The sequence below is a fragment of the Excalfactoria chinensis genome, chromosome Z (genome assembly GCF_039878825.1).
Source record: "Excalfactoria chinensis isolate bCotChi1 chromosome Z, bCotChi1.hap2, whole genome shotgun sequence".
NCBI lineage: Eukaryota > Metazoa > Chordata > Aves > Galliformes > Phasianidae > Excalfactoria > Excalfactoria chinensis.
The window spans coordinates 4,188,408-4,215,311 of NC_092857.1; the positions used below are offsets into that span (position 1 = coordinate 4,188,408).

The window sequence follows — 26,904 nt, forward strand, 5'->3', positions numbered from 1 at the left end:
GCCAGTGCCATTGCTGATTAGTCTGTGTAGAGGGAGATGCATTTTTGCATGGCCTGGCAATCCCGCTGCACAGCAGGAAGAGAAACGACTGTCATGAGACGTGCAGCTCCTTCTGAAGTGCTCCTGATCAGGACGGAGCGCATTTCCTGCAGCTTTCTCTGCAGATGTGCTCCTCCCCTTGAAATCCTCCTGGTTTGTCCTCAGCTCCTGACCACGGCCCGTGCTCTGTTTTGCAGGCTGATAACATGTGGAAGCCGCAGCTGGTGCGTGCGGAGTCCTCTCTCAACGTTCCAGCAATTGCGGCAGCCCATGTTATTAAGCGCTACGTCGCGCAGGGGCCGGATGAAGTCTCCCTGGAGGTAAGCAGTTCCAGGCGTTCCTTGGTGTCGTGCACGGGAGAGTAGTCTAGGGTGTGAACGGCTCAGGAATCTTCTCAGACACCTTCAGAATGTCTGGTGAGGTGAAGCTTGGAAGGTTTGGTTCCAGCTTAGACTTGTGCTGGGTCGGGAGGAGTTGAGCCATCTCTCCAATATGGTTGGATTGGGCATTTGAACCTTGTGATCAAGCAGATCCTGCCCAGTATGGGAGCCTGGTCTCTGACAAACAGCAGACCGGGTGTGAAGTGTGCAGATGTGTTCAGAAAGCCCTGCTAACTGATGCCCGTGGTTAAACTGGAGCTCCTGCATAGGCTTTGTCATAGAGCCTGCTGCTTTTGAGAGCCGTTTCCTACTGCAAAGCTGTCTTGTGTATGTTGAGTAACTCGTCCCTCCAAGTTCAGTTTTAGAAAGGAAAATGCCTTGGGGACTGCATTGGTGCAATTGCTGTCAAGCTTTAGGCTATTCTGCAGTGCAGAAGAAGGCAGTTATTTGAGCTGTGTTTTCCTCACAGCTGTGCTGAAGCTGGGGTTGACGTTTCAATCTCTTGCAGGTGGGAGACATGGTGTGCATTATTGCTATGCCACCAAAGGAGCTGAGCCCCTGGTGGAGAGGCAAGCGTGGCTTTCAGGTAGGCACATGCTTCCAACACGAGAGCACAGCACAACTTCAGTAGAGTCAGGAATCTCAGGTTGGAGCTGCTCTGCCTGCACAGGATGGCTTCTGGATGCAAACAGTTGCCCTGTGTCGGTGTCAGAGGACCTTCCCTTTGGCTCTGGGCTCGGGCTAATGCCCAGCTGTCTTTTTGTTCTTGTTACAGGTTGGATCTTTCCCTAGTGAGTGCGTGGAACTCATTAGCGGAAAGGTTCCAGAGTCCCTCGTCAATTCGTTGCCAAAGCCAGGTACACATGTTACATTTGATACTGCGGGTTAGTAAAATGAGGCCAGAGCGTGGCTTTCAGGGGTTTTGGTAATGCCCGAGTTGAGCAAGATTAGCAAGAGGACTGCATTAAGCTCCATGGAAACACGCAGAGATCTGGCCCAATCCCACTGTGTTTCTTATTGGGCTTGGGGAAGTCACAGAATCCTCCTGGAATGGCTTGGGATTGGAAGGAGCCTAAAGGATCCTCAGGGTCGCCAGCCTGTCTGTGCATTTAGCAGGAGACGAGAGCAGGCTGTCCAGGGCCCCTTCTGACCTGGCCCTGGGCACTTGCAGGGACAGGGAAAATCCGTTCCTGCATGTCCTGGTTGGGAATGTTCTTCCCATTGTTCCGTGCTCTGTCAAATGCGTTACGCTCGGGCTCGTCCAACCAATCCAAGCCTGAAATGAACTGGTTTCTCTGTTTTGTTTCGCAGCGCCGAAGAAACGGGGCAAGCTCCCACCCTTCCTTCGTTCGGTGGTGAAGGCGCGCCCCAGGAGAGCGGAGCAGCCGGAGCCGGAGAAGGAAGGGGTGTTTGGGTGTGACCTGGGGGAGCACCTTCTCCACTCTGGCCGTGATGGTAAGGAACAGCCCATTCCTGAGATATTCTTCTGTTGGGCATCTGAAGATGCAAGGGAGATCATATCCAGCAGTTGTTTCAGCCTGAAAACGTAGGAAGGCTTCTGGCCACAGAGAGCATAGTGCATCCTTTTCCTAGCTCTTGTGGTGGTGAGATTGGATTCCTCCATTCCTGAGGGAGCTGTGATGGGACTTGCAGTGTCTGTGGCTTTGCCAGAGTTACTTTCTCCAGGCTGTTGATAGGTGGTGGCATTTCTGGAAAGCCAAGAACACATCTCTGTGCAGTTTCCTCACAGCTGTCTCTGCCAGCTTTCTCCTCTAAGGAGGAGGCAAGCGGTAGCCTGGCTGGGCTTAGTGGATGGGATGTGAGAAGAGCACGGCATGAACCAGGACTTGAGGAAGAAGCTGAGCTAAGCGCTGTCTCTTGTTCTGTAGTCCCCCAGGTCCTGCAGAGCTGCTCTGAATTCATCGAGCAGCATGGCGTGGTGCGGGGGATCTACCGCCTGTCCGGCGTCACGTCCAAGATCCAGCGACTACGGTAAGAGTGCTGTGACTGACGCAACTGTCAGTAGGGGCACGTGCCATGCTGCGGGCGTTCAGAGGAAGCCCTTCCTTTTCTTGACTGTACTTGGTGTGGCTTTGGACTTGTTTTCGTCTTTCTCAAAGCCCTCTTGGCAATTCTGTGTCCTTCTCTGCAGCCATGAATTTGATTCAGAACAGGTTCCCGAGCTGAGCGTCCGTGACATTCACAGCGTGAGCTCCGTATGCAAGATGTACTTCAGGGAGCTCCCGAACCCTCTTGTGACCGAGCAGCTGTATGACAAGTTCTCGGTAAGCACAGGGCAATGCCTTGCACTGCTTGGCCTTGATGACACAGGCTGCGTGCTGCGGTGTTCCCCTGATGCCTCTTGGAAGGCATCAAGTCTGCCTCGGTGCTGAGCAGCAGCGCGCTGTCCCCACGGTTCGCAAAGCTGTGGCAGCTATCTAGGCTGACTGGTGTCTGAATGCCTTCCTGCCTTTTTCCAGGACGCTGCTCGTGCTGCTACGGAGGAGGAGCGGTTGCTCAGGATGAAGGACGCCATCCAGCAGCTGCCCGCTCCTCACTACAGGTCAGTGCTGCGCTCGGTCTGCTGAGCTCAGCCCTGCTGCCTTTCAGAGGGTGATGATGTGATTCCAGGTGTTGCCTGACACCTGCAACATCATGCGTCTGCACGCTGAAGCGGCTGAAGGCTGCATGGGGTCAATGGACTGGGTCGGTTCCTTGGCACGGGGGCACGGTTGGTGCAGCCGATGGCTGCGGCTGTGCTTTGCAGGGCTTGGTGCTGCAGCGTGGTGGCACTGGGAACGTTTTATCTACTTCCTATTCAGGGACGGTAGCAATGCCATCAGCTAGCATGAAGTGAGGTTTGCTTTGTGCACTGCAGCACGGCTTGCTTTTTGGTGCTGAACATCTGCCCCTCTTGTTTTCCAGGACTCTGGAATACCTGATGAGGCATCTGGCGTCTCTAGCTGGGAGCAGCTCGGTCACCAACATGGACGCTAAGAATTTAGCAATCGTGTGGGCTCCAAACCTCTTAAGGTAAACTTCTTTTTCTGTTGAAGCACAACGCTTAGTTCTGCTCTCCAGAAAGAAAGCAGTCCTCCCTTCTTCTTCCTCTAGTGTGCTCTTCTCCTGTAAAAGCTGTCAGAAGTGGCTGGCAGCAGAGGGGGAGCCTGGACTGCTCTCCCCCAGGCCCAGGGGCCCAATTTCTAGATGGCAGTTTCTGCTCTCCTGTTGAGCTGGGACTGCTGTGTCCTTGATCATCCAGGAGAATTTTGTCAGTGGCATTGCTGCTTGCCCACTGCGGAAGTCTCCAGAGCCCAGCTGGACTGCTTTGGGCTGCAAAACTTCAGACCTGGGGAAACAGTCTTGGAGGAACGACTTGTAAAATCTGCCTTTTCTTCAGATCCCAGCAGAGCCAGTCTGCCTGCGTCAGCGGAGGAGCTGCCTGCTTAGAAGTGCAGACGCAGGCAGCAGTGGTGGAATTCCTGATCGGCAACACAGACGTCCTCTTCCACACCAAATCCACGTCAGCCGTGGGAGAGGGAGCAGGTGAGCGTCTTCCTCCGTTAGCTTGATCTTGATCCAGTCCAGGCCCTCTACAAGATCATTCAAATATGCTTTGACTCTAGATGGGACAGGAGGCTTCTGGGCTTAGATGAGAATATGGCACCCTGTTGCTGGATCCCGAGAATGTCCGAGGCACGCCTTTACATGGAGAAAACCATCCCTGCCTTTAGGATGTTTTGAATGGGGGTGAAGCATGATTGAAGTGTGGCAGCAAAGCTTTCTGAGTTCCCAGATCCGTTTTCTAGGGCTTTTTTTTTTAATGCCTGTTTTGCTACAGTGCGCAGCTCTTAATGATGACTGTGTCCTTTGCCACGAGCATACCTCTGAGCATCCAGTTACTCTGAGCTCCTCTTCTTCCAGTGGCTCGGATAAGCAAGTCTGAGAAGAATGCAGAACTGGGATGGCTGTGCTGCTGCTTTCTGATCCTCCCTCTTACCTGCGGTTTTCCCTTGCAGGGCACAGTTCTGTACCTGGGCCCGAGTCTGTGCGGGAGTCTCCTCCTGCCACAAAGCTGCTCACCCTGCAGGAGGCGCAGGCTCTGAGAAGAGGCCAGAGCAGCTCTCCTGCTGTGGCACAAAGCAGCGACATCGAAGTGGAGGAAGACCCCGCAGCCATATCAGGGAGATTCCACACAGTCCTTGATTTTCCATCTCAAAGGTAAAGAGGATTTCCCTTTCCAGCCCCTATCATCACTGGTCAGGTGGGCTTTCTTGGTTTACTTTTTGTCCATTATATCGCCAAGGATTCAACTAACACAACTCTAAGCAGAGCTGTTGGTGAGTCTTGCTGGCACTAGAAATTGAAGATGGCAGTGAGCTGAGGCCGAGGAGCTGTTAACGTAAGAGTCAGAGATGCTTTTGAGCCTCCCTTATGGCTGCACAGTTCCTCATAAAGCAGTTAACGCCTGTTAGCTCCTGTCCTGTCCGGCTGTGGAGCCTTTGCTCACATGCTCTGCATCTTGCTTGACATGGTTGAGAGGAATGTAGCCAGCAGGGCTTGAGGGCTGAGCTGTAGGAATGGAAGCGTCCTCTGCTGTTTGAAACAGAGCGCGTTTCCAAGCTGTGTTTCAGCAGAAAGCAGGCAGTGCCAGGAACGGGCAACTATTGGCAAGGGCTCGGTGCAACTCTTCCCTCACCCTGCACCACGACTGACACCATGCGCTGTTTTCTCTCCAGACCAAGTTCTCCCAGAAAGAGGGAGGAATCACCATCTGGCAGCTGTTGTTCTTGCTTCTGCCTGCGCAGACCACCTTCTGTGGGCAAACGCCAACTTCAGCGCAGTGCAAAGGAGCCCTCACAAGCAGAACTCGTGGTCCTGGCAGGTAAGGGTGCAAATCCAGCTTTCAAAACTCTGCTTGTCAGCAACACAGGTAGAATTCATGCTTCCAGTGGGCTTGTACCTCCTTTCGGCATTCAAGCCCGTGCCTGACATCTTCAGCTGACCCCTGTTTTCCCAAAGGAGCCTCTCAAGCTGTTTGAAGCCTACTTGACAGGCAGCACCAAGCCTTTGCCTTTAGGGGCAGAGAGAGTTTGACACTAACCCCTGTGTATCCACTGCTTCCTAGGTGAATCGAGCCCTTGTGAGGCCAGAAGAGCCGGGTCAAGTGCTGATGGCTCAGAGAGTGCTTCCATCAATGGACAGCTCATGGGAAGCCCAAGTCGCTGCACGTCCAATATAAGCCTTGCATGTGACAGCAGCGACGGAGAGAAGGAGGTGACCGTTGTTGAAGCGCTCATTTCTCCCAGCTGTCCTGAAAGGGCTTCCCCGAGCCTGCCAGAAAGCACCGTCACCAGCCTGGACTGTGGCCCGGTGCCTCTGCAGTGCAGCCCAGCCCAAACACAGCCCGAATGCCCCAACAGCGACACCTCCAAGCAGGACCAAGGCAGTGTCGCTGAGGAGAAGCCGAGCCTCTTGGAGGGGGACTTGGAGTCAGGCTGCAATTCAAATGAAAGCCTTCCGTGTGACAGCAGCGATGGAGAGAAGGAGGTTGTCGTGGTTCAGGCACTCATCTCTCCCTGCTCTGCTGAAGGGACTGACGTGAGCCTGCAAGAAACCACAGTCACCTGCCTGGACTGTGGCCCGTCTGAAAGCAGCTGAAACAGGAGTTAATGAAAACCCCAGCATTAGGACAATGGGGCAGAAGATAACTGCACTGATATCCCACATGGTCTCTACAGTGTTGGAGGTGAAAGGGGGACATTGGCTTTCCCCTCAGAGATTTTTGAAGTATAAAGCCATTCTAGTGGAGCAAGATGATGAAGAAATAACAGTAACAAATATTGTAAATCCAGCTGCCTTTCTTAGTGCAATTAAAAGGAGAACCTGTGTCTCACGACTGTTCAGAGACTATGGAAGCAGTATATTCCAGTCGCAGAGACTTGAAAGAAGAACCACTGGAGGATGCGGAAGACATCTGGTACGCAGACAGGAGCAGCTTTGTTCGACATGGGAAGATAAAGATATGGACTGATTCAAAATATGCCTTTAGTGCTGTTCATGCACATGGAGCAATATGGAAAGAAAGAGGACTGTTGTCAACCCAAGGGACAGGTCTTAAACACACTGAAGAAATAGTCAGACTCCTGGAGGCAGTCCAACAGCTGGAGAAGGTTGCTAAAATGCACTGTTGATGCCACCAAAGGGGAGACAGTGCTGAAGGAATGGGAAATGCGCAGGCTGACATAGAAGCAAAGCGAGCGGCAGAGGGTGAGGTGGTGGAGGCTTCCTTGATTCCAGATGGTAACATGCAGGTGGATGGTGAGCCAAAGCACTCAAAAGAGTATTGGAACTTGATAAACGATTTGGAAGGGCAGGTAAAAGAGGAAGGATGGACCTTTCCACCACTAGGGAAAGTAATTATTCCAGCAGCCATATGATGGGCTGTGGTGACTGAAGATAGGAAAACTCACTGGGGAGCAGAAGCATTACATAAATATCTTGTTCAACCAGTGGTCACCCGAAATTTGTATACTGCCATTAGGCAAGTGACCCAGCAAGGTGAAGTTTGTTTACCAAATAATCCTAACACAGGCCTCAAAGTTCAGTTAGGGCAAATAGGGAGATAAATTATCCAGGACAAGAATGGCAGGTAGATTTCTCAGAGCTCCCAAGAAAAGGGGGGTACTGTTGTAGATGTACATTGGCGCGCATTTCAAACGTGTACCCTAGGGGGCGTAGACGAAGTAGTAAGGTATATAAGGTATTGATTACTCCTAATAAACGCCATTTTGCCACGTTTCTTGATGAGTCACGGTGGCCTTTTGGCTCTGGCAGAGGTTTCGCAAGAAGCTGGGAAATTGGGGGTTTCCGAGTCACGGCAACAGGGTACAGATACATGTTAGTTTTAACAGATGCCTTTTCAGGATGGCCTGAGGCATACCCGTGCCGGACTAACCAGGGCTGGGAAGAAACAAAAGTTTTGTGACAGGAAATAATTCCAAGGTTCTGGGTGCCAGGAACAATCTCTTCAGATTGAGGCCCCCATTTTATTGCTAAAGTGGTTCAACAAATCAGTACTTCATTGGGAATCAACTGGCAGTTGCATACACCTTACAGGCTACAGTCAGGTGGCCAGGTGGAAAAGAGGAACCATTTATCTAAGCTGCAAATACTAAAAGTTGGCCAAGAGGCTGGGATTCCATGGTTGCAAGCACTGCCTCTGGCACTTGTGAGAATTCAAAGTAAACCCCAACCAAGGAAGGATGAAGCCCATATGAAATTCTCTATGGGTAACCTGTGCGGTGCCTTTGTACTGCAGCCCAGCCCAAAGACAGCCCGAGTGCCCCGACAGCGGCACCTCCAAGCAGGACCAAATCAGTGTCACTGAGGAGAAGCCGAGCCTCTTGGAGGGGGACTTGGAGTCAGGCCTCCAGTCCCAGAGACCAGGCAGCAACACGAGCTCTGAGCCACTCTCTCCTCAACAACAGAGGATGAATCCTATCTTTCCCCGGACCTCTCCCATCCTCCTTTCTCTGGCTGAATAAAGGCACTCTGATGCTCAGACAACACCTTGACTGTGTTCCGAGTCTTCATTCACATTGACCGGGATGAATGCAAGAAACAGCAAGGCAGCTCAGCTTGCATCAGCGAGAGCTCTGTTACCGTTTTGTAGGGGAGCAAATAGTCTCTAGCATCCTGGATGCTGCTCATGAAAACCCCAAGCTTCCTGTCTGTGGCTTTGTGATGCTTTTCAGGGCCCCTGATGCTCTTCGCTGCCTTGGCTGCTCCCTAACACCTCTGTCCTCCTGCCGTGTCCATTCCCAACTCCCACCTACAAGCTGGCCCTGCAGATTGTCTCCAGCCCTGCCATCATCAAGCTGCTGCAGGAGGAGCTCACCCTGACCAACATCAGACAGTACTGCCTGCCTCTCTCACTCTCTAGACCAAGTGTAACTACGCTGTCGTGGAGACAAATGCTTTCTGTCACATCCTCCATCCCCAAAGCCATTTACCGGTAGGCGGCTCTTGCAGAAGAAGAATCAAGCAGCAGAACCTTTTACTCAGCTACAGCACACAAATGCTACAAAAGCAGAAACAACCCTCAAGCTCTGGGTCTGCGGGTCTGCACAGGCATGCATGGACTGTGTTTGATGGTACCCCCATCCTTGATTTCCTTCCCTGCTCCTTGTCTGATGGCACTGCTGAGCCAGGAACAAGCTGCCCAGCGTGGCAGAGCGTGGTGCAGAGCTGTGCTGGGACCTCTGCTGCAGCTTGGCGTGCAACCTCATCCACTTCTCTGACAGACCTGCTGATCCCACTTGTGCCATCGGGATGCTCTGGCACGGGATGTGCCTCCAACCCAAAGCTCCTTCCCACCTCCCAAGGAGAAGCAAAGCAACCCAAGCATTGCCAACAAACCTGCCCAGGAGTCAGCAGGGAATGCAGACAGCATCTGGCTGCTCCCTTGCACTCCTGTCCTAAGTAAGAGAGCCCACAAGGACTGGCTGGAAAATCAGTGCATGACACACGTGAGTGTGCGGAGGATTGCTCAAAGCAGTGTGGTTCCATGAGTTGTGTGTTTGTGTGTGTGTGTGGATTTGTGCACGGATGGTGTTGCACACATTTGTGTTCATGAGTGTCCAAACCAGTGGGGTTGCTCAGGTGTGTGTAGGTCAGTGGGTATGTGTGCATACATGTGCTTGCACAGGGGCGTGCAGAGTGTTGGAGTTGCACAAGGACATTGTGGTACCGGTGTGTGCGTGCACTTTGGGAGTGAAAGGAAGGGGTTACACATGTGTCTGTGTGTGTGCGCACAGGGCTGCACTAGTGGATGTGGACGCGTGAGTGTGTGTGAGCACACGGACAGTGCATGGACGCAGTGGCAAAAATGTGTGCTTGCACAGGGGTGTGCTGAGGAGTTGGGTTGCACACAGGTGCACACAAAGGGATGTTTTCTGGCAGTTGTTGGCACATACGCGTTCCCAGGGATGGTTTGCACACGTCTGTGAATGCAAATGAGGACACACGATGCGGCGCGTGCACGTGGGTGTTCAAAAAGGGGCAGAGTGGCGCACGTGTGTGCGTGTGCATGTGGATAGGAGGAAGGCTGGGGTGCAAGTTGACCTCTGCCGTGGTGAGTGGGGGCTCACAGTGTTGCTCAGTGGTAGATTTGTTCACGTTGAGTGCTCTCAGGAAACTCGCTCAACACTGAAGGCCTTGCAGAAGTCTGGCTGAGTGATGTCAGTTGCTTTTCCTTTCCCCACTGATGCTGTCACTCTGCTGTAGAAGGCCACCAAAGTGAGCAGGCTGCATGTCTCCGTTTCTGCTGTTTCTCCATTTCCTTCTTGTTGCTCCCTGTAACCAGCAGGTTCAGCCATGCTGCTTTCCTGCCTTCTCTGCTGGATTTCATGTGGTCGGGATGAAGCTCAGAGCTCCGTCTCTGAGAAAGTTTTTCTGAGCAAGTGACCATGTCTTTTCCATTCCTTTGTCCCTCACAACAGTTTTCCAGTGGCTCTTGTCCAGTAATTCTTTGAACAGCCTGCAGCTGACTCTGCTGAAGCTCAGGGTCCCGACTTTGCTTTTTGCCAGGCCCGCATTCCTTGAGATGAGGAACTCTAGGAGGGCATGGTCACTACAGCCCTGACCACCTCCAGTCTTAACCCCTGGCGTGCACCATGTCCAGTAATGCTTCCCCTCTGCTTGGTGTGCTCAATGCTTGGGCCACAAAGTTCTTCTCAGTGCACTCCAGCAGTCTCTGAGATAGCTGGCAGCCAGCCATGCTGATTTCCCAGCCTGACTGGAATCCCCCATCAAGTTGAAAATCAGTGAGCACGGTGCTGCTGGTAGCTGCAGTAAGCAGGGCCCATCAACAGTCTCCCTGGGCCAGGTGGCCTGGTGCAGACCCTCAGCTGCAGAAGCCCATGATTGGTTTAGTCCCTAATTTTACCCACAAGTTCTCAATGTGATCATGGCTGTTCTTAGTCTTCTGCAGTCAGCTTCTTCATATAGAGGGCAAATCCCTTGCCCTGCAGAATTCCATAGTAACAAGCACGTCTGCTTTGTGTCAGGCTTTTGCTTTATTTATTTATTTATTTATTTATTTTTCTTTTCCCATTTTCTACGTAGCAAAATTAATTTCTGAGCCAGGAGAAGAAGAAGCGCAACATGCAGCAATCTTCCTTACACTGCGCAGTTTCCATGAGTAGCCAAGTGCTCCTCAGGTCATGTGTGCTGCAGAGCTGACCTTGGTGGCAGGGGCTGTGTCTTCATTTTCTACCTGTCCCGTGGGAGCATAAGAAGACTATTGAGAGCAGGAGCTGCACAGCAAGATGAACAGCATGAGAAGGTAAGGCTGAGAACCAAGGACACAGCTTTTGTGTCACTCACCCACCTGTGGCAGAGGTCAGGATTTCTGCAGGTATGGGAAATTATCCCATCACTTAGTGCCTTACAGGGAGCTGAGAAGCTTTTCTTGCTCAAGTCCTGCTTCCCAGCTTAACCACCTCCAGGGAAGTAGATGTCACTTTTCTGGTGTCCTTCAATTCCGCGTCCACATTTTCCCAAAAGCAAAAGAATTTGGAGGTAACCACCTGCAGTGAAGTGAGCGATTTCCGTGCCTATTTCTGATGGTGGCAATGACTTCGAAGGTCACACTTAATAGACGGTGCCTGTTTCCATTCTGACAAAGGCTGTTGTTGCAGCTGACTTCCCGAGGCTGCCATACGTGGTGGTGATGCAGCCTTGGGCTTCTGAGTTTGCATGAATCCCACCTTTCCTTTTTCTCTCTTGCAGGTCAGCTGGTGCTGGAAGCGGACGGTATCTCAGTAGGAATGAAGGTGAGTGCAGGAGCAGCTGCTGAGGGGAGGAAGGAAATCCCTGCTAATGATCTCTGAAGCATCTATGGGTACGGTACCGAAGGAGGAAGCAGTGATGCTGGAGGGCACGTGGTGAGTGCGTGGACAGGGTGGCACAAATGCGTGCGTGTGCTGAGGAGTTGGGTTGCACACGGGTGCACACAAAGGGATGTTTGTGGTAGGTGTAGGCACGTAGGTGCTCCCAGGGAAGGTTTGCACACATCTGTGAATGCAAAGGGGTGCACAAGATGCAGCGCGTGCATGGGGGTGTGCAAAGCAGGCAGGGTGGTGCACGGGTGTGAGTGTGTACATGGATAGGGGAAGACTGGGGTTACAGGTTGACCTGTGCTGAGGTGAGTGGGGGCTCACGGTGTTGCTCAGTGGTAGATTTGCTCACACTGAGTGCTAACAGGAAACTCACAAACCCTTTTTGTTTCGGCTGTGTTAGTGCTGTGATCCCTTGCTGCTGGGATGGGGTGTTGGAAGGATGGTGTGCGTGGCGAGCTCCCATCTCTCTTGCAGGAATCAATTGTAGAGCAAAAGGGATGTGTGGATCAGGTGACCGCAAGAAGGCTGGCTGTTTGGGATGGTGGCAGCTGATGGAAACAGGTATTCCGTTCAGCTTTTAACAGAAGTCAGGGGTCTTGGAGGAAGAACGACTAGGTTCTGAGATGGCTTCAAATGTGCACACCGAGTACGTCTGTCCTGTGCTCTGCCATCTCTGCTTCTTTTTGATGAAAGCATTTTTACGACCATGTGTTGGGCCTGTTTGCTTGTGGAAGGAGGAATGTTAGGCGCAGTTCTCACCGAGAACCTCTGCTAGGATTTCTGTGTAATTTGAATCATGAGTGTTAGCACAGTGAGGTGAAGGAGGGCCCCAGAAACAAGTTTGGTGCTGTTGAAGCACTGTGTGATGAGAAGGTGGGAGGTAACACGTGCTGGCAGATGTGGAAACCACTTTGGGATTGAGGTGAGAAGGAAAGAAAAGGCGATGACGGAGCTGACGGCAAAGAGTTTCCTGGGGAGGCTAGGTGCTTGCTTGGGACTGGATCCGATCAACTTCTTGTTTGCTGGTGTCCATCTGGGGTTTGTGGAGCCATTTTCATCCCAGGGTCTGTCTGGTAGGACTGGGGCCTGGGCCATGCCAGGGTGAATCGTGCACTTTGCTCTCATTCTTAGTGCTTGTTTTTGCTCAGGAGGGCAGGTGGCAATCCTCATGGACCAAGGCCTGCCGGTGGGGTTTGTGGAGAAAGAGGTCCTGAGGGCCTGGTGTGACACCCATGGAGCTGTAGCGAGGCTGCATCGGTGTAAAATGCAAGAAATCCACAGAGATCTGCAGGTGGGTTGTGGGCTCGAGTTATGCCAGAGGCGATGTGCGTGCTCCTTTACGTGTGCGTTGTCCGCCTGCTGTATGGCGGGTGGGCTTGGAAAGCTGGTACCGTGTTTCTGTTGTCGGGAGAAGCAGGTATAAACTCTTCTCTCTATTGAAAGATTTAACAAAAGAGCCTCTACTTGCTTCTTAGCATATGAATCATAGAAGCATAGAATCACCAGGGTTGGTGAAGACCTAAAAGATCATCCAGTCCAACCGTTCTCCTATTTCCAATAGCTTCCACTAAACCATGTCCCTCAACACAACATCCAGTTGTTCCTTGAACACCCCCAGCATCGGTGACTCCACCACCTCCCTGGGCAGTCCATTCCAGAGCCTGGCCACCCTTTCTGAAAAGAATATTTCCTAGTGTCCAGCCTGAATCTCCCCTGCTGCAGCTTGAACCCATTCCCTGTAGTCCTATCAATAACGACACGAGAGAAGAGGCCAACCCCCAGCTCACTACAACCTCCCTTCAAGAAGTTACAGAGAGCAAGAAGGTCTCACCTGAGCCATCTCTTCTCCAGGCTGAGCATTCCCAGCTCCTGCAGCCTCTCCTCATATGGCCCCATTGTGCTCCAGAGACCTCACCAGCTTTGTTGGCCTTCTTTGAACATGTTCCAAAGCCTCAGTGTCTTTCTTGCAGTGAGGGGTCCAAAACTGGAAACAGAACTCAATTTGCGGCCTCACCAGTGCTGAGTGCAGGGGGACAATCACCTCTCCGCTCCTGCTGGCAGCACTGTTTCTGGTGCAAAATGTATGTAAGTGTGACATGTGTGACATCCTTTCTGGTATAGTTCTGTGACAGGAGTCCAATGGATTTGCAACCTGACTTGAAGCCTGTGGGCATCACCCAGTAGTTGGGGTGAGAGGATTAGGCCGAGGAACAGGAACCTCTTTGGTCATTATTAACTCCCACATTTTTTGGTCAGGAATCTTTGTGTGTGTGTGATTTTTTTTTTTTTTTGTTTTGTTTTGTTTTGTTTTGTTTTGTTTTGTTTTTTTTTTCCCCATGTTAAGAAGAGACTCGTTGTGCAGCTTGTGAAAGACTGCATTCACGCCTGCTGCTGATTGGTGGTATTCTCTACATGGAGCTGCAGTGGAAATGGACACTTCTGGTCCAATGTGTGGAACCTCCCCGCATGCTCAGATCAGCCAAGTTGTCAAGGCCTGGCTCTTGGTTGGTGAGTTGCGCCAAGGTTAGAGAGTTGGGATTTTCTGGGCTTTGAGACACGTCTTCCAGTTGCACATTGTGTTATTTCTGATGTGCTGACCTCTTGAGCTCCAGCCCCAAATGAGGATTCAAGTACTACCAAAAACTATCTGTGGATTCTCAAGTAGTATTTCTTGCTAAAGAGAACAGGCGTGCAGACTGCGCTTTCATTTGCGCAAAGGATCATCTCTGTCTGTGTTTCTTTTAGACCCTGAGATGGAGCAGAGTGGAACACAGACTTGGGTGAATCTTCAGTCAGGAGCAGTGACCCGTAATGCTCATCTTAGGTGTCTGGCTGACAAGAAGAGCAGAGAGGTAAGTTTCACAGGGTGGCGTGCCCATTTAATTTTATTTTTCATTCATGATGCATAGAGGTGTTACCCAGACAAAGTGAGCATTTGTCAGCTGGACTTTCTAGAAATGACCTAGGCAGTGAAATCGGCTTGAAGCATCCCAAAGAGCTTTGCAAAAGAATGCTGAGAGTGAATCTGGCACCCTCCTTTGGAAACCTGCGATGTCTGTCAGCTCTTCAGCTGTGCCCAAACACCTCCCATTGCGCTGCCACACCAGGGTAGAATTCCAACCCCACAGTGAGTTCTGCAATGTTGTGGTGCCGTGTTGGAATCTGATGTGACCACGTGGTCTTGCCTCCCCCCCTTGTGGGGGGTCATGGTGGACCAGGCTGGTGGCTGTTGGTGATGTCATAAGCGGCTGGCATGAGGGGAGGGGCGGTGCGTTCTGTGTTCCTTTGTGGGCGAGTAGGAGTTCGGAGTGGTTGGTTTTCTTGTTGTTCTTGTGCCTTTAGTGCCTTTGTTTGAGTACCATCGTGCGCAGCATCCTGTAGGTAAGCTGAGCCAGCGTGGGATGGACGGGTGGGCAGCGAGGTGTTGAGAAGTGCTGGCTGTCGGAGCTCCCAGCACCGTATTACTTACTCTTGAGCATCAGACATAATTTTCCCCCGGTAGACACGTTCCAAAGGGGGTGTCCGTAAAGGTGGCACCCGTCCCATGCTTCTTCCGTCGTCTTCTGTGCTCAATTGTGGATGCGTCGTCATGTTGCTGGGCGGACAGGCATCCCGTAGCCTGAGACTCAGCATGTCTTGCAGGAAGTGGATGGGACGGTTGTGCTGTGTGCGTTCTGCCATGGCTGTCTTAGCCCTGCTCACTGACCTGCTCTTTCTCTCTCCTCTGCCCACCCTCCGCCCACTGCCTTGGTGCAGCTTTTGCTCTCAGAAGATCTGAGCAGAGTGACCAGGAACTGCTGCAGGTAGCCTGAGGTGATCTTGTTGCCAGGTACGTGCCATGTTTTGTCCCACCTTGTTGTTTTGCATTCTGTGGGTTTCTTCACTGCCCTCCAGCTCAGCCCTCAGAAGGGTGCTGTCTAATGCCCTGCTGTCACACTGTCAGAGCGCTCTGCGCAAATGCATCTGCTGCTCTGTGCCAGAGTCCCCATCTGCTGGCAGAGGGATAGCAACTTGGCACAACGCTGCCTAAGAGGCTGTCACGTTGGAATAGACTGAAGCAAGGGGTAGTTTCTCGAACACCTCCCTATGCCGCAGGGTATGCAAGGGTAGTTCTGAAGAAGTCTCTCCATCCTGTGCTGTGTGAATCGAGATAACAGAAGTGTGTTTCTGCTCTGTTCCAGCTTGTCACACCTGGTGTGATGGGCCTTGAGTGCAGCAAGATCAGACGTGAGCCTGAGGTGGCAGCGACGGAGGTAGAGTATGAAGCTCTGGCTTGTCTTTGTTCCCTGTGTTGAGCCAGCAGAGGGAGCTGCAGATGTAGTCTCCTGCAGGAAAGAGTGGGCCAAAGGGGGCCAGGCCGCCTGTCTGCGCCAGTGCCATTGCTGATTAGTCTGTGTAGAGGGAGATGCATTTTTGCATGGCCTGGCAATCCCGCTGCACAGCAGGAAGAGAAACGACTGTCATGAGACGTGCAGCTCCTTCTGAAGTGCTCCTGATCAGGACGGAGCGCATTTCCTGCAGCTTTCTCTGCAGATGTGCTCCTCCCCTTGAAATCCTCCTGGTTTGTCCTCAGCTCCTGACCACGGCCTGTGCTCTGTTTTGCAGGCTGATAACATGTGGAAGCCGCAGCTGGTGCGTGCGGAGTCCTCTCTCAACGTTCCAGCAATTGCGGCAGCCCATGTTATTAAGCGCTACGTCGCGCAGGGGCCGGATGAAGTCTCCCTGGAGGTAAGCAGTTCCAGGCGTTCCTTGGTGTCGTGCACGGGAGAGTAGTCTAGGGTGTGAACGGCTCAGGAATCTTCTCAGACACCTTCAGAATGTCTGGTGAGGTGAAGCTTGGAAGGTTTGGTTCCAGCTTAGACTTGTGCTGGGTCGGGAGGAGTTGAGCCATCTCTCCAATATGGTTGGATTGGGCATTTGAACCTTGTGATCAAGCAGATCCTGCCCAGTATGGGAGCCTGGTCTCTGACAAACAGCAGACCGGGTGTGAAGTGTGCAGATGTGTTCAGAAAGCCCTGCTAACTGATGCCCGTGGTTAAACTGGAGCTCCTGCATAGGCTTTGTCATAGAGCCTGCTGCTTTTGAGAGCCATTTCCTAGTGCACGGCTGTCTTGTGTATGTTGTGTAACTCTTGTCCCTCAAAGTTCAGTTTTAGAAAGGAAAATGCCTTGGGGACTGCATTGGTGCAATTGCTGTCAAGCTTTAGGCTATTCTGCAGTGCAGAAGAAGGCAGTTATTTGAGCTGTGTTTTCCTCACAGCTGTGCTGAAGCTGGGGTTGACGTTTCAATCTCTTGCAGGTGGGAGACATGGTGTGCATTATTGCTATGCCACCAAAGGAGCTGAGCCCCTGGTGGAGAGGCAAGCGTGGCTTTCAGGTAGGCACATGCTTCCAACACGAGAGCACAGCACAACTTCAGTAGAGTCAGGAATCTCAGGTTGGAGCTGCTCTGCCTGCACAGGATGGCTTCTGGATGCAAACAGTTGCCCTGTGTCGGTGTCAGAGGACCTTCCCTTTGGCTCTGGGCTCGGGCTAATGCCCAGCTGTCTTTTTGTTCTTGTTACAGGTTGGATCTTTCCCTAGTGAGTGTGTGGAACTCATTAGCGGAAAGGTTCCAGAGTCCCTCGTCAATTCGTTGCCAAAGCCAGGTACACATGTTACATTTGATACTGCGGGTTAGTAAAATGAGGCCAGAGCGTGGCTTTCAGGGGTTTTGTTAATGCCCGAGTTGAGCAAGATTAGCAAGAGGACTGCATTAAGCTCCATGGAAACACGCAGAGATCTGGCCCAATCCCACTGTGTTTCTTATTGGGCTTGGGGAAGTCACAGAATCCTCCTGGAATGGCTTGGGATTGGAAGGAGCCTAAAGGATCCTCAGGGTCGCCAGCCTGTCTGTGCATTTAGCAGGAGACGAGAGCAGGCTGTCCAGGGCCCCTTCTGACCTGGCCCTGGGCACTTGCAGGGACAGGGAAAATCCGTTCCTGCATGTCCTGGTTGGGAATGTTCTTCCCATTGTTCCGTGCTCTGTCAAATGCGTTACGCTCGGGCTCGTCCAACCAATCCAAGCCTGAAATGAACTGGTTTCTCTGTTTTGTTTCGCAGCGCCGAAGAAACGGGGCAAGCTCCCACCCTTCCTTCGTTCGGTGGTGAAGGCGCGCCCCAGGAGAGCGGAGCAGCCGGAGCCGGAGAAGGAAGGGGTGTTTGGGTGTGACCTGGGGGAGCACCTTCTCCACTCTGGCCGTGATGGTAAGGAACAGCCCATTCCTGAGATCTTCCTCCGTTGGGCATCTGAAGATGCAAGGGAGATCATATCCAGCAGTTGTTTCAGCCTGAAAACGTAGGAAGGCTTCTGGCCACAGAGAGCATAGCTTTTCCTAGCTTTTGTGGTGGTGAGATTGGATTCCTCCATTCCTGAGGGAGCTGTGATGGGACTTGCAGTGTCTGTGGCTTTGCCAGAGTTACTTTCTCCAGGCTGTTGATAGGTGGTGGCATTTCTGGAAAGCCAAGAACACATCTCTGTGCAGTTTCCTCACAGCTGTCTCTGCCAGCTTTCTCCTCTAAGGAGGAGGCAAGCGGTAGCCTGGCTGGGCTTAGTGGATGGGATGTGAGAAGAGCACGGCATGAACCAGGACTTGAGGAAGAAGCTGAGCTAAGCGCTGTCTCTTGTTCTGTAGTCCCCCAGGTCCTGCAGAGCTGCTCTGAATTCATCGAGCAGCATGGCGTGGTGCGGGGGATCTACCGCCTGTCCGGCGTCACGTCCAAGATCCAGCGACTACGGTAAGAGTGCTGTGACTGACGCAACTGTCAGTAGGGGCATGTGCCATGCTGCGGGCGTTCAGAGGAAGCCCTTCCTTTTCTTGACTGTACTTGGTTTGGCTTTGGACTTGTTTTCGTCTTTCTCAAAGCCCTCTGCGCAATTCTGTGTCCTTCTCTGCAGCCATGAATTTGATTCAGAGCAGGTTCCTGAGCTCAGCGTCCGTGACATTCACAGCGTGAGCTCCGTATGCAAGATGTACTTCAGGGAGCTCCCGAACCCTCTTGTGACCGAGCAGCTGTATGACAAGTTCTCGGTAAGCACAGGGCAATGCCTTGCACTGCTTGGCCTTGATGACACAGGCTGTATGCTGCGGTGTTCCCCCGATGCCTCTTGGAAGGCATCAAGTCTGCCTCGGTGCTGAGCAGCAGCGCGCTGTCCCCACGGTTCGCAAAGCTGTGGCAGCTCTCTAGGCTGACTGGTGTCTGAATGCCTTCCTGCCTTTTTCCAGGACGCTGCTCGTGCTGCTACGGAGGAGGAGCGGTTGCTCAGGATGAAGGACGCCATCCAGCAGCTGCCCGCTCCTCACTACAGGTCAGTGCTGCGCTCGGTCTGCTGAGCTCAGCCCTGCTGCCTTTCAGAGGGTGATGATGTGATTCCAGGTGTTGCCTGACACCTGCAACATCATGCGTCTGCACGCTGAAGCGGCTGAAGGCTGCATGGGGTCAATGGACTGGGTCGGTTCCTTGGCACGGGGGCACGGTTGGTGCAGCCGATGGCTGCGACTGTGCTTTGCAGGGCTTGGTGCTGCAGCGTGGTGGCACTGGGAACGTTTTATCTACTTCCTATTCAGGGACGGTAGCAATGCCATCAACTAGCATGAAGTGAGGTTTGCTTTGTGCACTGCAGCACGGCTTGCTTTTTGGTGCTGAACATCCGCCCCTCTTGTTTTCCAGGACTCTGGAATACCTGATGAGGCATCTGGCGTCTCTTGCTGGGAGCAGCTCGGTCACCAATATGGACGCTAAGAATTTAGCAATCGTGTGGGCTCCAAACCTCTTAAGGTAAACTTCTTTTTCTGTTGAAGCACAACGCTTAGTTCTGCTCTCCAGAAAGAAAGCAGTCCTCCCTTCTTCTTCCTCTAGTGTGCTCTTCTCCTGTAAAAGCTGTCAGAAGTGGCTGGCAGCAGAGGGGGAGCCTGGACTGCTCTCCCCCAGGCCCAGGGGCCCAATTTCTAGATGGCAGTTTCTGCTCTCCTGTTGAGTTGGGACTGCTGTGTCCTTGATCATCCAGGAGAATTTTGTCAGTGGCATTGCTGCTTGCCCACTGCGGAAGTCTCCAGAGCCCAGCTGGACTGCTTTGGGCTGCAAAACTTGAGGCCTGGGGAAACAGTCTTGGAGGAACGACTTGTAAAATCTGCCTTTTCTTCAGATCCCAGCAGAGCCAGTCTGCCTGCGTCAGCGGAGGAGCTGCCTGCTTAGAAGTGCAGACGCAGGCAGCAGTGGTGGAATTCCTGATCGGCAACACAGACGTCCTCTTCCACACCAAATCCACGTCAGCTGTGGGAGAGGGAGCAGGTGAGCGTCTTCCTCCGTTAGCTTGATCTTGATCCAATCCAGGCCCTCTACAAGATCATTCAAATATGCTTTGACTCTAGATGGGACAGGAGGCTTCTGGGCTTAGATGAGAATATGGCACCATGTTGCTGGATCCCGAGAATGTCCGAGGCCAGACTTTACATGGAGAAAACCATCCCTGCCTTTAGGATGTTTTGAGTGGGGGTGAAGCATGATTGAAGTGTGGCAGCAAAGCTTTCTTAGTTCCCAGATCCGTTTTCTAGGGCTTTATTTTTAATGCCTGTTTTGCTACAGTGCGCAGCTCTTAATGATGACTGTGTCCTTTGCCACGAGCATACCTCTGAGCATCCAGTTACTCTGAGCTCCTCTTCTTCCAGTGGCTCGGATAAGCAAGTCTGAGAAGAATGCAGAACTGGGATGGCTGTGCTGCTGCTTTCTGATCCTCCCTCTTACCTGCGGTTTTCCCTTGCAGGGCACAGTTCTGTACCTGGGCCCGAGTCTGTGCGGGAGTCTCCTCCTGCCACAAAGCTGCTCACCCTGCAGGAGGCGCAGGCTCTGAGAAGAGGCCAGAGCAGCTCTCCTGCTGTGGCAGAAAGCAGCGACATCGAAGTGGAGGAAGACCCCGCAGCCGTATCAGGGAGATTCCACACAGTCCTTGATTTTCCATCTCAAAGGTAAAGAGGATTTCCCTTTCCAGCCCCTATCATCACTGGTCAGGTGGGCTTTCTTGGTTTACTTTTTGTCCATTATATCGCCAAGGATTCAACTAACACAACTCTAAGCAGAGCTGTTGGTGAGTCTTGCTGGCACTAGAAATTGAAGATGGCAGTGAGCTGAGGCCGAGGAGCTGTTAACGTAAGAGTCAGAGATGCTTTTGAGCCTCCCTTATGGCTGCACAGTTCCTCATAAAGCAGTTAACGCCTGCCAGCTCCTGTCCTGTCCGGCTGTGGAGCCTTTGCTCACATGCTCTGCATCTTGCTTGACATGGTTGAGAGGAATGTAGCCAGCAGGGCTTGAGGGCTGAGCTGTAGGAATGGAAGCGTCCTCTGCTGTTTGAAACAGAGCGCGTTTTCAAGCTGCGTTTCAGCAGAAAGCAGGCAGTGCCAGGAATGGGCAACTATTGGCAAGGGCTCGGTGCAACTCTTCCCTCACCCTGCACCACGACTGACAGCATGCTCTGTTTTCTCTCCAGACCAAGTTCTCCCAGAAAGAGGGAGGAATCACCATCTGTCAGCTGGTGTTCTTGCTTCTGCCTGCGCAGACCACCTTCTGTGGGCAAACGCCAACTTCAGCGCAGTGCAAAGGAGCCCTCACAAGCAGAACTCGTGGTCCTGGCAGGTAAGGGTGCAAATCCAGCTTCCAAAAAACTGTTTGACAGCAACGCAGTTAGAATTCATGCTTTCAGTGGGCTTGTACCTCCTTCCGGCATTCAAGCCCGTGCCTGACATCTACAGCTGACCCCTGTTTTCCCAAAGGAGCCTCTCAAGCTGTTTGAAGCCTACTTGACAGGCAGCACCAAGCCTTTGCCTTTAGGGGCAGAGTGAGTTTGACACTAACCCCTGTGTATCCACTGCTTCCTAGGTGAATCGAGCCCTTGTGAGGCCAGAAGAGCCGGGTCAAGTGCTGGTGGCTCAGAGAGTGCTTCCATCAATGGAGAGCTCATGGGAAGCCCAAGTCGCTGCACGTCCAATATAAGCCTTGAATGTGACAGCAGCGACGGAGAGAAGGAGGTGACCGTTGTTGAAGCGCTCATTTCTCCCAGCTCTCCTGAAAGGGCTTCCCCGAGCCTGACAGAAAGCACCGTCACCAGCCTGGACTGTGGCCCGGTGCCTCTGCAGTGCAGCCCAGCCCAGACACAGCCCGAATGCCCCAACAGCGACACCTCCAAGCAGGACCAAGGCAGTGTCGCTGAGGAGAAGCCGAGCCTCTTGGAGGGGGACATGGAGTCAGGCTGCAATTCAAATGAAAGCCTTCAGAGTGACAGCAGAGATGGAGAGAAGGAGGTTGTCGTGGTTCAGGCACTCATCTCTCCCTGCTCTGCTGAAGGGACTGACGTGAGCCAGCAAGAAACCACAGTCACCTGCCTGGACTGTGGCCTGTCTGAAAGCAGCTGAAACAGGAGTTAATGAAGACCCCAGCATTAGGACAATGGGGCAGAGGATAACTACACTGATATCCCACATGGTCTCTACAGTGTTGGAGGTGAAAGGGGGACATTGGCTTTCCCCTCAGAGATTTTTGAAGTATAAAGCCATTCTAGTGGAGCAAGATGATGAAGAAATAACAGTAACAAATATTGTAAATCGAGCTGCCTTTCTTAGTGCAATTAAAAGGAGAACCTGTGTCTCACGACTGTTTAGAGACTATGGAAGCAGTATATTCCAGTCGCAGAGACTTGAAAGAAGAACCACTGGAGGATGCGGAAGACATCTGGTACGCAGACAGGAGCAGCTTTGTTCGATATGGGAAGATAAAGATATGGACTGATTCAAAATATGCCTTTAGTGCTGTTCATGCACATGGAGCAATATGGAAAGAAAGAGGACTGTTGTCAAGCCAAGGGACAGGTCTTAAACACACTGAAGAAATAGTCAGACTCCTGGAGGCAGTCCAACAGCTGGAGAAGGTTGCTAAAATGCACTGTTGATGCCACCAAAGGGGAGACAGTGCTGAAGGAATGGGAAATGCGCTGGCTGACAGAGAAGCAAAGCGAGCGGCAGAGGGTGAGGTGGTGGAGGCTTCCTTGATTCCAGATGGTAACATGCAGGTGGATGGTGAGCCAAAGCACTCAAAAGAGTATTGGAACTTGATAAACGATTTGGAAGGGCAGGTAAAAGAGGAAGGCTGGACCTTTCCACCACTAGGGAAAGTAATTATTACAGCAGCCATATGATGGGCTGTGGTGACTGAAGATAGGAAAACTCACTGGGGAGCAGAAGCATTACATAAATATCTTGTTCAACCAGTGGTCACCCGAAATTGGTATACTGCCATTAGACAAGTGACCCAGCAAGGTGAAGTTTGTTTACCAAATAATCCTAACACAGGCCACAAAGTTCAGTTAGGGCAAATAGGGAGATAAATTATCCAGGACAAGAATGGCAGGTAGATTTCTCAGAGCTCCCAAGAAAAGGGGGGTACAGATACATGTTAGTTTTAACAGATGCCTTTTCAGGATGGCCTGAGGCATACCCGTGCTGGACTAACCAGGGCAGGGAAGAAACAAAAGTTTTGTGACAGGAAATAATTCCAAGGTTCTGGGTGCCAGGAACAATCTCTTCAGATTGAGGCCCCCATTTTATTGCTAAAGTGGTTCAACAAATCAGTACTTTATTGGGAATCAACTGGCAGTTGCATACAACTTACAGGCCACAGTCAGGTGGCCAGGTGGAAAAGAGGAACCATTTATCTAAGCTGCAAATACTAAAAGTTGGCCAAGAGGCTGGGATTCCATGGTTGCAAGCACTGCCTCTGGCACTTGTGAGAATTCAAAGTAAACCCCAACCAAGGAAGGATGAAGCCCATATGAAATTCTCTATGGGCGACCTGTGCGGTGCCTTTGTAGTGCAGCCCAGCCCAAAGACAGCCCAAGTGCCCCGACAGCGGCACCTCCAAGCAGGACCAAGGCAGTGTCACTGAGGAGAAACCGAGCCTCTTGGAGGGGGACTTGCAGTCAGGCCTCCAGTCCCAGAGACCAGGCAGCAACACGAGCTCTGAGCCACTCTCTCCTCAACAACAGAGGATGAATCCTATCTTTCCCCGGACCTCTCCCATCCTCCTTTCTCTGGCTGAATAAAGGCACTCTGGTGCTCAGACAACACCTTGACTGTGTTCCGAGTCTTCATTCACATTGACCGGGATGAATACAAGAAACAGCAAGGCAGCTCAGCTTGCATCAGCGAGAGCTCTGTTACCGTTTTGTAGGGGAGCAAATAGTCTCTAGCATCCTGGATGCTGCTCATGAAAACCCCAAGCTTCCTGGCTGTGGCTTTGTGATGCTTTTCAGGGCCCCTGCTGCTCTTCACTGCCTTGGCTGCTCCCTAACACCTCTGTCCTCCTGCCATGTCCATTCCCAGCTCCCACCTACAAGCTGGCCCTGCAGATTGTCTCCAGCCCTGCCATCATCACACTACGGCAGGAGGAGCTCACCCTGACCAACATCAGGCAGTACTGCCTGCCTCTCTCACTCTCTAGACCAAGTGTAACTACGCTGTCGTGGAGACAAATGCTTTCTGTCACATCCTCCATCCCCAAAGCCATTTACCGGTAGGCGGCTCTTGCAGAAGAAGAATCAAGCAGCAGAACCTTTTGCTCAGCTACAGCACACAAATGCTACAAAAGCAGAAACAACCCTCAAGCTCTGGGTCTGCGGGTCTGCACAGGCATGCATGAACTGTGTTTGATGGTACCCCCATCCTTGATTTCCTTCCCTGCTCCTTGTCTGATGGCACTGCTGAGCCAGGAACAAGCTGCCCAGCGTGGCAGAGCGTGGTGCAGAGCTGTGCTGGGACCTCTGCTGCAGCTTGGCGTGCAACCTCATCCACTTCTCTGACAGACCTGCTGATCCCACTTGTGCCATCGGGATGCTCTGGCACGGGATGTGCCTCCAACCCAAAGCTCCTTCCCACCTCCCAAGGAGAAGCAAAGCAACCCAACCATTGCCAACAAACCTGCCCAGGAGTCAGCAGGGAATGCAAACAGCTTCTGGCTGCTCCCTTGCACTCCCGTCCTAAGTAAGAGAGCCCACAAGGACTGGCTGGAAAATCAGTGCATGACACACGTGAGTGTGCACAGGATGGCTGAAAGCAGTGGAGTTCCATGAGTTGTGTGTTTGTGTGTGTGTGTGGATTTGTGCACGGATGGTGTTGCACACATTTGTGTTCATGAGTGTCCAAAGCAGTGGGGTTGCTCAGGTGTGTGTAGGTCAGTGGGTATGTGTGCAAGGATGAGCATGCACATACATGTGCTTGCACAGGGGTGTGCAGAGTGTTGGAGTTGCACAAGGACATTGTGGTACCGGTGTGTGCGTGCACTTTGGGAGTGAAAGGAAGGGGTTACACATGTGTCTGTGTGTGTGCGCACAGGGCTGCACTAGGGGATGTGGACGTGTGAGTGTGTGTGAGCACACGGACAGTGCATGGACGCAGTGGCAAAAATGTGTGCTTGCACAGGGGTGTGCTGAGGAGTTGGGTTGCACACAGGTGCACACAAAGGGATGTTTTCTGGCAGTTGTTGGCACATACGCGTTCCCAGGGATGGTTTGCACACGTCTGTGAATGCAAATGAGGACACACGATGCGGCGCGTGCACGTGGGTGTTCAAAAAGGGGCAGAGTGGCGCACGTGTGTGCGTGTGCATGTGGATTGGAGGAAGGCTGGGGTGCAGGTTGACCTCTGCCGTGGTGAGTGGGGGCTCACGGTGTTGCTCAGTGGTAGATTTGTTCACGTTGAGTGCTCTCAGGAAACTCGCTCAACACTGAAGGCCTTGCAGAAGTCTGGCTGAGTGATGTCAGTTGCTTTTCCTTTCCCCACTGATGCTGTCACTCTGCTGTAGAAGGCCACCAAAGTGAGCAGGCTGCATGTCTCCGTTTCTGCTGTTTCTCCATTTCCTTCTTGTTGCTCCCTGTAAGCAGCAGGTTCAGCCATGCTGCTTTCCTGCCTTCTCTGCTGGATTTCATGTGGTCGGGATGAAGCTCAGAGCTCCATCTCTGAGAAAGTTTTTCTGAGCAAGTGACCATGTCTTTTCCATTCCTTTGCCCCTCACAACAGTTTTCCAGTGGCTCTTGTCCAGTAATTCTTTGAACAGCCTGCAGCTGACTCTGCTGAAGCTCAGGGTCCCGACTTTGCTTTTTGCCAGGCCCGCATTCCTTGAGATGAGGAACTCTAGGAGGGCATGGTCACTACAGCCCTGACCACCTCCAGTCTTAACCCCTGGCGTGCACCATGTCCAGTAATGCTTCCCCTCTGCTTGGTGTGCTCAATGCTTGGGCCACAAAGTTCTTCTCAGTGCACTCCAGCAGTCTCTCAGATAGCTGGCAGCCAGCCATGCTGATTTCTCAGCCTGACTGGAATCCCCCATCAAGTTGAAAATCAGTGAGCACGGTGCTGCTGGTAGCTGCAGTAAGCAGGGCCCATCAACAGTCTCCCTGGGCCAGGTGGCCTGGTGCAGACCCTCAGCTGCAGAAGCCCATGATTGGTTTAGTCCCTAATTTTACCCACAAGTTCTCAATGTGATCATGGCTGTTCTTAGTCCTCTGCAGTCAGCTTCTTCATATAGAGGGCAAATCCCTTGCCCTGCAGAATTCCATAGTAACAAGCACGTCTGCTTTGTGTCAGGCTTTTGCTTTATTTATTTATTTATTTATTTATTTTTCTTTTCCCATTTTCTACGTAGCAAAATTAATTTCTGAGCCAGGAGAAGAAGAAGCGCAACATGCAGCAATCTTCCTTTCACTGCGCAGTTTGCATGAGTAGCCAAGTGCTCCTCAGGTCATGTGTGCTGCAGAGCTGACCTTGGTGGCAGGGGCTGTGTCTTCATTTTCTACCTGTCCCGTGGGAGCATAAGAAGACTATTGAGAGCAGGAGCTGCACAGCAAGATGAACAGCATGAGAAGGTAAGGCTGAGAACCAAGGACACAGCTTTTGTGTCACTGACCCACCTGTGGCAGAGGTCAGGATTTCTGCAGGCATGGGAAATCATCCCATCACTTAGTGCCTTACAGGGAGCTGAGAAGCTTTTCTTGCTCAAGTCCTGCTTCCCAGCTTAACCACCTCCAGGGAAGTAGATGTCACTTTTCTGGTGTCCTTCAATTCCGCGTCCACATTTTCCCAAAAGCAAAAGAATTTGGAGGTAACCACCTGCAGTGAAGTGAGCGATTTCCGTGCCTATTTCTGATGGTGGCAATGACTTCGAAGGTCACACTTAATAGACGGTGCCTGTTTCCATTCTGACAAAGGCTGTTGTTGCAGCTGACTTCCCGAGGCTGCCATACGTGGTGGTGATGCAGCCTTGGGCTTCTGAGTTTGCATGAATCCCACCTTTCCTTTTTCTCTCTTGCAGGTCAGCTGGTGCTGGAAGCGGACGGTATCTCAGTAGGAATGAAGGTGAGTGCAAGAGCAGCTGCTGAGGGGAGGAAGGAAATCCCTGCTAATGATCTCTGAAGCATCTATGGGTACGGTACCGAAGGAGGCAGCAGTGATGCTGGAGGGCACGTGGTGAGTGCGTGGACTGGGTGGCACAAATGCGTGCGTG

General features: G+C 52.1%; 2 protein-coding genes across 2 annotated transcripts; both read left to right on the forward strand.

Annotated features, from left to right (window-relative positions):
• Positions 1–278: 278 nt before the first annotated feature.
• Positions 279–6,024, forward strand: LOC140263873 (rho GTPase-activating protein 32-like). The gene is made up of 13 exons (XM_072359185.1): positions 279–359; positions 928–1,005; positions 1,195–1,276; positions 1,731–1,874; positions 2,309–2,411; positions 2,572–2,704; positions 2,900–2,982; positions 3,345–3,452; positions 3,820–3,965; positions 4,439–4,640; positions 5,228–5,304; positions 5,548–5,696; positions 6,013–6,024. Exons 2-13 carry the CDS (start codon positions 937–939, stop codon positions 6,022–6,024), a joined length of 1,308 nt encoding a protein of 435 aa, XP_072215286.1. The 5' UTR covers positions 279–359; positions 928–936.
• A 10,624-nt stretch (positions 6,025–16,648) lies between these two features.
• On the forward strand, positions 16,649–21,711 carry LOC140263876 (rho GTPase-activating protein 32-like). The gene is made up of 12 exons (XM_072359188.1): positions 16,649–16,699; positions 16,889–16,970; positions 17,425–17,568; positions 17,997–18,099; positions 18,260–18,392; positions 18,588–18,670; positions 19,033–19,140; positions 19,508–19,653; positions 20,246–20,327; positions 20,915–20,991; positions 21,235–21,479; positions 21,700–21,711. Exons 1-12 carry the CDS (start codon positions 16,649–16,651, stop codon positions 21,709–21,711), a joined length of 1,266 nt encoding a protein of 421 aa, XP_072215289.1.
• Positions 21,712–26,904: the final 5,193 nt, after the last annotated feature.

What these genes read in the sequence shown, in the direction of transcription:
- LOC140263873 (XM_072359185.1), top strand. Translation starts at nt 937, where the DNA reads ATGGTGTGCATTATTGCTATGCCACCAAAGGAGCTGAGCCCCTGGTGG. An exon ending in AGCTGTATGACAAGTTCTCG is followed by an intron (nt 2,705 to 2,899) that starts GTAAGCACAGGG and finishes GCCTTTTTCCAG; the next exon opens with GACGCTGCTCGTGCTGCTAC. An exon ending in AGAACTCGTGGTCCTGGCAG is followed by an intron (nt 5,305 to 5,547) that starts GTAAGGGTGCAA and finishes ACTGCTTCCTAG; the next exon opens with GTGAATCGAGCCCTTGTGAG.
- LOC140263876 (XM_072359188.1), top strand. Translation starts at nt 16,649, where the DNA reads ATGCCACCAAAGGAGCTGAGCCCCTGGTGGAGAGGCAAGCGTGGCTTT. An exon ending in TCCAAGATCCAGCGACTACG is followed by an intron (nt 18,100 to 18,259) that starts GTAAGAGTGCTG and finishes CCTTCTCTGCAG; the next exon opens with CCATGAATTTGATTCAGAGC. An exon ending in AGCTGTATGACAAGTTCTCG is followed by an intron (nt 18,393 to 18,587) that starts GTAAGCACAGGG and finishes GCCTTTTTCCAG; the next exon opens with GACGCTGCTCGTGCTGCTAC.